The sequence below is a fragment of the Cydia strobilella genome, chromosome 9, assembly GCF_947568885.1.
Source record: "Cydia strobilella chromosome 9, ilCydStro3.1, whole genome shotgun sequence".
NCBI lineage: Eukaryota > Metazoa > Arthropoda > Insecta > Lepidoptera > Tortricidae > Cydia > Cydia strobilella.
This window is the reverse complement of record NC_086049.1, coordinates 7,238,432-7,250,633: the sequence shown is the minus strand read 5'-3', so window position 1 is coordinate 7,250,633 and position 12,202 is coordinate 7,238,432. Positions and strand designations below refer to the sequence as shown.

General features: G+C 40.7%; 1 protein-coding gene across 1 annotated transcript in view; it reads right to left on the bottom strand.

Moving 5' to 3' along the window:
- The window catches only part of LOC134744152 (kinesin-like protein KIF19), a 44,126-nt gene that overhangs the window by 7,473 nt on the left and 24,451 nt on the right, over positions 1 to 12,202 (bottom strand). The window contains exons 5-10 of the mRNA XM_063677856.1: positions 6,723 to 6,964; positions 6,198 to 6,371; positions 5,727 to 5,892; positions 2,336 to 2,451; positions 1,102 to 1,389; positions 538 to 736 (exon numbers count right to left, since the gene is read on the bottom strand). Coding sequence (XP_063533926.1) covers positions 538 to 736; positions 1,102 to 1,389; positions 2,336 to 2,451; positions 5,727 to 5,892; positions 6,198 to 6,371; positions 6,723 to 6,964 — 1,185 coding nt within the window. The remainder of the gene's footprint in view (positions 1 to 537; positions 737 to 1,101; positions 1,390 to 2,335; positions 2,452 to 5,726; positions 5,893 to 6,197; positions 6,372 to 6,722; positions 6,965 to 12,202) is intronic.

Genomic DNA, 12,202 nt, shown 5'->3' with positions numbered 1-12,202 from the left:
CGGCAATAAACGTTACCTGAGCTAACCCTTTTTTTTTCAACATCCAAATTTTTAAGTGCCATGCTATTGGTCATCAGTTTTATGATATTGCCTGGCCGTCTGTCTGCAACACGTTTAATAGTAGATTGCGTCACAAGGGAGCAAAATGACATATTTACGGCGAGGGCGTACATTGAATCCTAAACTAAGCGAAGGATTCTATAATAGAATCTCGAGAGTACCGAGGAATTCTAAAGTAGAATCCTGAGCATAGTGAGGGATTCAAGTGTGATACACCCGAGATGGAAATAATATTGCTTTTCACATCACCTATGATGTTTAAAAATATTTTTTAAGCTAAAAAATAATGTACAAAAAAAATTAAAAATCGTGTCCTAGAACAGAAAAGTGTTACTTTGATCCCTCCAAGCGGGGAAGAAAAGTGTCACTTTGATCCCTCCTAGCAGGGAAGAAAAAGCCCGTTTTCGAATAGGTGATGTGAAAACGATTTTTGCCCTTGAGGTGATTCACCGGGAATGTCCCCGTCCCCGACTGTACCTGTTCGAGTTGCGCGCCGCGCAGGCGCACTTGCTCCAGCTGCCGCTCGACGCGCGCGCGCTCGCTGCGCGCCGTCTCCTGCTCGCGCTCCACGGCGGCCAGCTCCGCCCACGCCTGCTCCACGGCCACCTCGGCCTCCGCGCGCTCGTTGCCCGCTAGTGCCGTGCTGCTAGTGCTACTGCTCGAGCCCGTGCCGCCTCTGAAAAATTAAAAGGATATGGAAATAAATGCCTACCCTTGTTTGACATTAAATACCTCAGTTATCATTAGACTGGCTAAGCAATGCGGAGCCGTAAAATTACCTAACAACTTTTGACTAAAACGAAGCTTTCAATAAAGCTTAGTTTTAAACCAATTTAGATACTTTAACTGACATATTATCTCGAGGTAACCTTATGTAAAACCTCGAAATGTACAATACCATAATGATGGGCTTGTAACGGCGGTTGAACTGCGTCTAACGTGAATGGCTGTCCATTTTAACTTCATGAGTCACCGCCGAAGACGCATCTGCTGCTGGAATATGAACACTATGACCTAGTCAACAGAGGTTTAAATATGTACCTGTAACTCTGATGTGTGCTGAGTCTTGAGCTGGGCATGTTGATGGGCTTATAAAGGCGGTTGAATCGCGCCTCCCAATGCGATATCGCGGCATGCTGTCTCTCCGCATCCAACGCTAACCCCAGAAGATGGCTGTCGAGCTCCATGAGTCGCCGCCGCAGCCGCATCTGCTGCTTGAACGTGGAGACGATGGCTTCGCGCAGGGACTTCAGGTGGGCGGCGCTCTCTTCAGTCTCCTGCTGGATCACTTCTGCCGCGATCTGCTGCTGTTCTTCTATTGTTCTCGTGCTGGTTAAATGAACATTCAATTGCATATAGTCCGTCTAAGCTAACTTTGCACAGACTTGCACAGAACAAAATGAGGGGATTTTTTTATAATGACATATTTTCATAGAAATTTGACAATAATAAAAATATATATATAAAAAAAAAACAGACAATAACAATGACATTTTAATGATGACATTGCCACACTTTGGCTTTGCAAATGCCATGCAGAGTTAGCTTGATCAGGCTCTAGCTATTTGGATAGGTATTAATAAGTGTAGTGTTATGCTTAAGTCGTACGTATATTCTGAACAATTACGCTTTTCTTACAACTGTTTTACTATAGGTACTTACGTATATAGATATGCTTGAGTCTAACGCAAACTGGGGTATATAAGCCTATTAAGGGTCAACGTAGGGTCGATCCACCTACTCATAGACTTAATCCCTATCAACTCCAAGGGCCGAATTTGTGAACGCCTGTAACTTATACATAAAATATTTTTCTCTTTTCTACTTCATTCATTACTTCATTTGGCTTAGAGGATATAACCAAACGGAATAGTCATTAACAGGCGTTCCCCTCTGTCGAAAATAGTCGGCCAATAGTCATACACAATGTATGGACTGACGTTTATCTGACATGGCTATTTTTACGTTACGTATACATTTGACGTTCCCCTCCCCACACTTTTTGTATACAGCAAATTGCAGACAAGGCGTCTCCGTTGGTTATATCCTCCAAGGTTACAGGCGTTTAAAATGCAATAAGTACCTATTGGACAGGTACCTATACTGTAGGTACCTACTGATTGCTGCAAGATTATACCAACACAATGTTTTGCCTGTCTAGCCTTCTTATTCCTAGGCAGGAAAAGTAGACCTTACATTCCAGAAAGAACGATATATGCAGCTTAGTGCATAATTTTTGGGTACCTAGTTTCCATTCTGTGGCACTGGCACTTACCTTGTGCGGTCATCTTTCATCTTGAGCTTCAGCCGGGCGATCTCATCGCGCAGGTCGTTGATGACAGACCGGTACTGGGACAAGTGCATGGGCGTCGCTACCAACTCTCTTTCCACCTGAAAAAAAAATGCAACTCGACTTCAAAACACCTACAAGGACTTTCTGCTGTTCGCTGTCCCTCTCATCTCAGCAGAAAGTGTTCGGCGGACGGCGACCGCATAGATGTAAGAACCCCTATAGGTTTCTTAGTTTCGTTACTTATTGCGCAAAATTATCTACAACATTAAATGACCATTCGAGAATCTTATTCCAAAGAAAATAAGGGGTCATTCATTAATTACGTCACACAATTTTCATCATTTTTTTACCCCTACCCCCTCCCCCTCACCCCGTACTTGTCGCACCTGGTCACATTTGACAACCCGCTTCCCCCGGGTGTGACGTGTGAAGTCACATATTTGGCAATTTTGTCTTTAGCGAAATTGGCAATTTCAATGAAGTATCATTATTTTAATTTTTTTTATTTGAATTTTATTTTATAAAAGCAATATTAGAAATTTTATGACACGAAATGGATCAGGATTAAAAAAATCACAAATAGAAACGATTTATCAATGTAAAGACCTATTAGGTATTTAACTGTACAGCGAATACAAAAAATCAACGTCACATAGCTTGTATCTCCCCCTCCCCCTTGTCACAACATGTCCCATTTTCTTAACCGCCTCACTCCCCCTTAATATGTGACGTAATTAATGGATCTCCCCTAAGATCACTTAAGTGTGTTGCTGCTAGAACGTACTGTATAAGTCTTAATAGATAAAAATATCAACAGAATAAATAAATAAATCTATAAAAAAACCGGCCAAGTGCGAGTCGGACTCGCGTTCCAAGGGTTCCGTACTTACATTACACAATTTAAACTATGTATTTTTTATGTGACATGTCTTTAAAAAACCCGTAGGGGTCGGATCAAAAAGTAAGTAATTAAGTCCGACTCACGCTTGACTGCACATTTCTAATAGGTTTTCCGGTGATCAATAGGTAAAGATCTATTTTGTGTATTTTTTTTCAAAATTTTTGACCCAGTAGTTTCGGAGATAAAGGGGGGGAATGGTCATTTTTTGCCTATTTTCTTAAACAACTTCTAAACTGTTTATCTTAAAATTATAAAAAATATATATTTGAGATTCTCACAATGACTCTTTCATTTGATATGTAACACGATATAGTTTGACAAACTTTTTTTTGAATTTAATCATTTACCCCCCAAAAGTGGCAAATCAATTTGTTTACGTTACATGTCCATCTTTGGGTCACAAACTTACATATGTGTACCAAATTCCAATAATTGGTCCAGTAGTTTCGGAGAAAATAGGCTGTGACAGACGGACAGACAGACAGACAGACGCACGAGTGATCCTATAAGGGTTCCGTTTTTTACTTTTGAGGTACGGAACCCTAAAAATAACGAATGAACGAATAAAATACGAATACATGTACGTTATGTGGCTCAAAAAGTTTGGGAACTCTATGTAACGCCTTGAAACTAGAGTCGTGTCAATTTGACATCAACTTATTCGCTTCCATAAGGAAATTATTTAAAGAAGCCAACCAATCTACCGACACGCTGTACTTACATTAGTCAACAAAATAATTTGAACACGCACGAACCCGATAATTGATTATCTATAGGTATTTTTTGGCCTTGATAATTTAACACTACCTACATTTGAACCTGTTAAATTTTCTATCTATTCTATTTAACGACCGCGATGCATCTATATCTCAAAAATCCTATATTTAGTTATGCTAATGCTCACCACAAGACTAAATACCTTCAAGACTTCCTTCTGATTAGATTGTCGTGCCCAAATAATAGGTACTTTACTACCACAAACTGAACGGTCATAAGGCTATCTTCCTTTAGGTCCTATAGCATAACTATCACGAAGTCGCTCAGAATTGATGACTTAGCGGTTTTACTTAGTCACTGTGTAGTACGGTGGTACAGGCACAGGCACAATAGAATAGGTACACTCGTAGATGGATTTTACAAGGTTATTAACAAACCTTGACACAAATATAGATTATTAAGTTGACACAAAAATAAAGTATAAATCAGACGAGGGGGTAGCTGGTATGTCTTATTTTCAAGACCAATACTTACACGTCAAGGGAAAAATGAGGGGGTCCAATTTAAAAGTACCTTTTAAGAGAATGGTAAGATATAGGTACGTAGGTAGGTGAAGGGTTTGGGTCGAGTCGTGCCATACTAATAGTCTAATTGGTCTAAGATACGTGATGACGTCATATATGGTCGACCTTCACCGATACGTCTGACGGATGAAACTTATATTTTACGAAAGAAAATATGTTCTTGAACATAAATAAATAGGGTTGCCTAAAGAAATATGGTCAAGGCTATTTTTAATAAATTGTTGAAAATAATTTTTTTTCTTCAAATTTCACCGATTTGTCTGACGAACGAAATAAGTTCCAGTGGAAAGTATACAACTTGTACAACATGAATAAATTAGGTTGCCTATGTTTTTCCGGTCACTATTATGAGGTTGCCGTGTTTAAACATGTGAGTTTAAATCGATAATTGCACCCATCTGTCTGACGCTTGAATTATATATCAAAATAATGGTAATTTTATTGCGAATACAATGGTATAGGGTTGCCTGCAAAAATCCGGTCCGGTTCCATTGGAACTTATTTCGTTCGTCAGACAAATCGGTGAAATTTGAAGAAAAAAAAAGATTTTCAAAAATTTATTAAAAATAGCCTTGACCATATTTCTTTAGGCAACCCTATTTATTTATGTTCAGGAACATATTTTCTTTCATAAAATACAAGTTTCATCCGTCAGACGTATCGGTGAAGGTCGACCATATATAACGTATCTCCTACTATAAAGTAAGGAATAGGCGGAGGACAAATGGTTTAAAATTATAAAAAACAATGAATGCGACTGCAGAGCGTCATTCAGTATTTTTTGAAGTCATCTGAAAAACAAGTCCGAACTCCCTGTATCTGAATGTTTCATCGGTATCGTAGCAACGGTACCTAGTTCAATCTCATATTTTTCTATTCTACGATGCGCATAGTGCAGAGTTGAGTGCGTTTTCACTCATACCCTGTAAACTGTTAGTGATGGAGGAAGCGCGCTGCGCGTATTGCAGTGTTGAACGCGTGGTGTCCCGATGCGCGCAGTCGGGGGCAACATGCGTCACCTGGCGTGACCTAGCAGTACTTCACACGTACCCTGTTGGTGATGGAGGAGGCGCGCTGCGCGTATTGCAGTGTTGAACGCGTGGTGTCCCGATGCGCGCAGTCGGGGGCAACATGCGTCTCCTGGCGTGACCTAGCAGTACTTCACACGTACCCTGTTGGTGATGGAGGAGGCGCGCTGCGCGTAATGTAGTGTTGAGCGCGTGGTCTCGCGGTGCGCGCCGCCGGGGGCAACATGCGCCACCATTGCGGTGCGGCAACGCCCGCCTAGCACCTCGCGTAACAACCGCGTCAGCTTCGAGTCACGGTAGTTCACGTATCTGTAAACAAAACGGTGAAGGTCATAACGAAGTGGTATCTTTACACACTTATATTTTTATCTACCTCCAACTTTTCGGGCGCGATATTTAGCTCCATATCCATGGAGAGAGATCCTTTTATTTTTCTTCGTCCATCTGTCCGAAACCTCGGATGGAAGTAATTACAAAATTTTATAAAAATAGATAGATAGAGATCTCTATTTGCATACCACATATGTAAGATACAAGGACTGAAAGTTATGGTTAATGTTTTATAATTTTACACGCGATGGCTATCGGTAGACCATCAAGGCTCTGGCAATTACCTGGCTCCGCCCGATAGCGCCATGATACAGTTGGCAAGCGCTAACAGCGACCGGTTGATATGCGCGCCTTCAAGACGCCGCGCTCGCAACCCAGCGCGCTCAGAGCCCGCCAGATCGATCAGGAACAGGCGGCCACGCTGCACGCCGCCTGACACGGCACTACTGACTGTAACACTAAAAAATTAAAAATTAAATCAATAATTTTCTTAACACTTAATGTAACGTTTATGACGGAAAATTCTAAAACCCTGTAGACCTTGAATGAAAAATGTTGTAGGGTATCTCTGTATCGTCGTAAAATCTAGTTACCAAAACAGCCAAACTCCACAATTATACTGGCTGGGCTCTGAATACATATGTAAACAGTAACCAATGAAGTAGGAAAGAGGGCTCGACGGTCTGCACTGCGCTAGCAGGTCGGCGACGAATCCGAATCCGACGCTGGACGCACCTCGCTCAGCACCGCCACCACGGGCGCCCCGCTGCCTTCGTCACGATATCCAATGAGAAAACATGTAAAGTTACCTAAGGAGCGCATGTCCCCGGGAAGAATGTTCATTGGCGTGCGTTGCCTCAGCTGTGCGTGCCCGATCGCCGCGCGCTAGGAGCTCGGCGACGTGTCCGGCGCTGGTGGCGCGGACCTCGCTCAACCCCGCTACCACGGGCGCGCCGCTGCCGCCCTCGTCGCGCAGTTCAAGCGGCCCTGCCCCGGGGTTCAGCAGGTCACGAATGTTCTCGTTGTAAATCTCGATGTATGACATCTTTACCTGTAATTGATTCATACTAATGGGACTGGCATAGCGAGCTGCAAAATTACATGGACACATTATGAATGAATCACTACGAACGTTTTAAAAGGATACACCTGTTTAGGATTGCTTCCGGGTAAAAACGCAGTCATATAGTAGCTTTACCTATCACGGGAAAGACGTAATAAAAAGTACGGACGACTCGATAATTCGAAATACAAAGCTGTTCAAAAGAACTTCAAACAATGAAAAGCTAAAGAACTGCCGCAAACACTCGTTAAGGTCAGAAGATTACATAATTTAAGAACGATAGGTAAGTCATTAACTAGCCATTATTAATTGAAAACGATAGGTAAAAGTCTAAACTAGCCATAATTAATTACTCGGCAGTTATGTACATAGCAGCCACCCTATATTGATTCGGCTTTCAGCTCAAAGTACACATCCATTTGAAACACGCTACCAGAATCCATGAATATTTAATGACTTCCATCGGTAACGAAAAACAGCAATTACCATCATTCCACCATTGACTCACCGTCCTTGCATTCGCGAAAGAACTGTCTACAGTTTGTTTTGACTATTACTTTAGTCTCATAGGTACTCGTAGGTGTTGACCTAGCATTCTAGATTCGTGAGTCATTCGTTGTTTGTCATAGGTCATAAGAAGTTAGGCGATATCTAAATTCTGAATACCTAGACTACAATTGACGCGATTGTGACGTAGGTTATTATTATGGTGGGGTGTCATTCTAATCACAGACAAGTCGAATCACACTCCGATTATGCGTAGTTGTAATGTTTCTAGAGGTCTCTGTTTACATTGGTTGGCCTAAGATTACACAGCCAGTAAACTAAAACTATCGTATTTTAGTCTGTTAGTGTAGAAAATTTACAATTATACGTAGTTTAGCTGGGCATGATTTTAAATAGGTACCAAAAGAGGGCGATGGTGCAGCGAAGCGATTTGTTATCAGATGGACCGTGAGGTCACCCCTTATCGCACCGCAAGTGCCTGCGCTGTTAATACGAGTAACATTTTTTATCGAGCTTTCGCCTTAGAGAACCAATATAAGTGAGTTATCATTAGGGCATAGTTGTTACGGGTTTGGAGTTCAAACTAAACTGGAATGCTTGCCTACGGCAATAACAAGTCTAGGTACCCACGTAAACAACATACTGCCTCCGCTATCTCCTATCTATAGTGCACAATCAGCCATTAATTAAATAGGTATCTACGTCAAAAGAGCTGAAATCGGTACTCCGATAATAGATCGGGTTAGACGGTTTAAAACGTTTTGTTTAACCAGTACTTCTAGTGTCAAATAATCCAAACCTTAACTTGAAAGTAATACATGTCAACGTGAGCAGAACTTTTCTCGTACGTACCTAAATTGGTAGTGTTGAAAAAAATGAGTTGACCTTGTTTTCACGCTTGTTTTTTTAATATTAAATCGATTTTATAGACCTCCAACTACAACCTCTCCCAACGTTAATAATTAGGTTGACACATTCATATTCAGTTAACAAAAAAGCGGTCAACGGAACAAAACAGCCGATGGGGAAATAAAGTAATCTAGTATTCAGAAAGAATTACTTATTCTCGTATTTTTGTAGTTATACATGCAGCCCTCCTAAAGTTTTAATGGATAAAATTATCAATATTGTGTTATTATAAAATCACTAGCTTTTGCCCGCGATTTCGTCTGCGTGGAATTAGTGACAGCAGCTAAAGTAAGCGTAGCGCCTGGATAATCTAATGGCAATCATTCAATTTGAGTATATGCTTAATTGCTTACATCAATTAATAGACAATTCATTAATTATCTCAATTCCACCCCCCGTTTCACCCTCTTTAGGGATGATTACCGACATAATAACTATCCTATGTCCTTACCCGGGACTCAAACTATCTCTATGCCAAATTTCAACTAAACCCGTTCAGCAGTTTAAGCGTGAAGAGGTAACACACAGACAGACTGACAGACAGGCAGACAGACAGACATACTTTCACATTATGTGAAATAATATCAAAAACCCTTGTAGTTTTTATATGTTGGCAATATTTTAGCATAGACCGGAGACCTCTACGCGCAGTAGGACTACGACGTAGCAAATGACTATACGCCTATAAAAATAGTATAGTGTAAAGTAGTAGTAACTAGTATAGGTATAAAAAATTGCTAGTGCCCCTCTTGTTTGTATGTGTGATGTGTTCGGATAGACATTACATATTAACTTGTGAACTTTATTTAGTTCACAGACTCATTATTTACTGAAAGCTAAGAAATTTTATTAATCCTATTCACGTATAATTTAATTTTCACGAAGATTAAACAAATATAGGTGTCAATGTCACGTAATTTATTTAATGTCTATTAATTTGTCAACTGTTAACAACTACACGCAAGAGGGGCTTTACTAAAGTTATTACCTATAGTTACTTATGTTAATTGTTAACAGAGCTCCAAAAGATTTGGTCAAGACTTAACATACACATAGACCTAAGTACCAATTCGATATATGCAAAAGTTATTCTGTACGTAATTCAGTCTGCCACCTTTCCACGGCTTTAGCTCAAGCCAAGGATGATTTAGATTTAGATTTATTTCATAATATGAAATTACTATATAAATTATTTTACACTAATCTAGACGCCGTCATGGCGGAGATACAAGACCCACCGCCGTGATTGCTCATGTATGCAGACGACATCGCACTGACAGACGGAGACAAAAAGGTATTAGAGCGAAAGGTGAACCAGTGGAAGGGCTCGCTAGAAAATGGAGGTCTGAAGCTAAATGTCGCTAAGACCGAATACATGGCCTGCGGAAGTACGGATTCCACTCCCATCAATATAGGGAACAAACCCGCCGTGAAAACGGACAAGTTTAAGTACCTGGGATCACTGCATGAGTCCGGGACCATTGACCACGACATCCGGGCCCGAATCAGCGCGGCTTGGTCTAAATGGCGGGAGGTCACAGGAGTCGTCTGCGATCGCAGAATACCGCTTAGACTCAAAGGGCTAGTGTATAAGTGCCTTATCCGTCCAGTCCTACTTTATGGCGCCGAGACGTGGCCGGTTCTTGGAAGGCACGTTCAGGAGCTTCGCGTTACAGAGATGAAGATGCTGCGGTGGATGTGCGGCGTTACGCGCGCTGACCGCATGCGTAACCAGTACATCCGTGGCAGTCTCGCAGTCCGTGACGTAGCGGAGAAGCTCCAAGAATGTCGCCTCCGGTGGTTCGGCCACGTTTGTCGCAGGCCAGATGACTACGTAGGAAACATATGCCTTAACCTAGCCCTTGACGGCCCCCGACCCCAGGGCAGACCAAAAAAGCGATGGCTCGATGTCGTGAAAGCCGATATGAGCGTAAACGGGCTCACACGAGAGGACGCCCAGGATCGCGCAAAATGGAGAAAGGCTAGTAGGAAAGCGGACCCTGGAAAAGGCCGGGATAACGCTAGGTAGAAGAAGAATCTATGTATACGAATTTATATTATAATCGTCAAGTAGGAAAAACCAATTTATTATAATTATACAAATGTCAAGCAATACACAATTTAAAAACCATAATAAGCAATCAATTAATTAACTAAATTATTAACAATGTCAAATAATATAAATATAAAATCAAATAAAATGGTCGTAGAGTAGTTTAATAATCTTTGATAAAGGGGGGTTAGGAGATTAGGTACACACATCGAATCTAACAGCTACATGCTGTTTAAAACCTTTGCCAAACGTATTAGCGAGTACTATACGTATGTTACTACTACTACTAATTTAAAACCAATTGAACTGCGCCAGTGATTATGTCTTCACGCTGTTGGCGTGCCAGGCGAGCTAAAGGTTAATAAATGCCGTCGTCTTACCGCGATATAGCTTTGAATATTTTATAGAACATGCTTTCAGCTTTCAACGGCGTGACGTCAGCAAATAAACTGCAGTCGAAGCGTCTTTACACCAAAAAAGTACAATATACAAGAGGAATAAGCGTAGATAAATTACAACTCGATATATGTAGTTATTTACTTAGGGACTCAACTGTCATAGTAGCCGAGGTATTTAAATTTTTATTTATGTGTATATAAATATGTGTTAAAAAATAAGATATCCAAATATACATCTTATCTATCTTACTATATGTTCAAACATACATCAGCTACCACTCCCTTTAAGCTTTGAGCCAAAACCTCTATATAGATTTGTTTAAAAAAAATGTATTGTAATTCACTATTATGGCATAAATAAATCTAAATCGACCTAAGTATGTTACTGGTTTTGAGAATACAAATTATGGGATCACCTTAATACTTTAATACCTGTTTGTTCGAGAGCTGTGCTACGGCGTAGGCGGCGGCCGTAGCATTGTTTTCCCCCCGAGCGAATATTGTGCGTAGACGCATGACTCCGCTTGTGTGTCATACCTACGCACTTAAAGTCTAATTACAACAACTCCTTGTAAAATGTTGCAAAAGTTTGTGGTAAAAAGACGCAACATATATTTTCAGAAATGTCCGACCTAAGTTTTCTAGGCGATCACTAACACGTTATAAAACAAAGTCCCCCGCCGTGTCTGTCTGTTTGTGTGTATGGTTGTTCACGATAAACCCGGAAACTACTGAACGAATTTTTATGCGGTTTTCACCTATAGAGTGATTATCGAGGAAGGTTTAGGAGTATAATAGCTACACTACCGCTCATAATTATTTAGGCACTTTTTCTAACTTTTTTCCATAGAATTGTATACAAAATCGACTGAGATCGAACAGTATGATTTTGAAAATAATTTTTGTTTACTGTATGGTAAAAATTGCGGGTGCATTAATGTGGTATTTTCTATAAAAAACATCGACCTTATTGTCGATGGCGCTTACGCCATTATAAACGATGCTTCGATATAAATACAATGCCGCGCGACTCTGTGCGGCGTAAGTGCCATCGACAATAAGGTCCCTTCCCATAGAAAATGCCTCAAATACTTTTGAGCGATAGTGTATGGGTTAAGGTTTTGTGTAATCCGTACGAACCGCGTACGGGGCGGGTCGCTAGTAGTCTAAGAATAAGATGAAAATGACAAAACAAAACCATTTTGTTTACTTTTTATATTAGTACCTTTTCAATTCTCGATTGGGTCAATTACTTAAGTGGCTTTCCAAATACTGTCTTTCTAATTCAAAGTGCCTTGAATGTACAATCCAATTATCTAAGTACATGAGGTCCACCGACGCGACGGCAAGATTGTAACT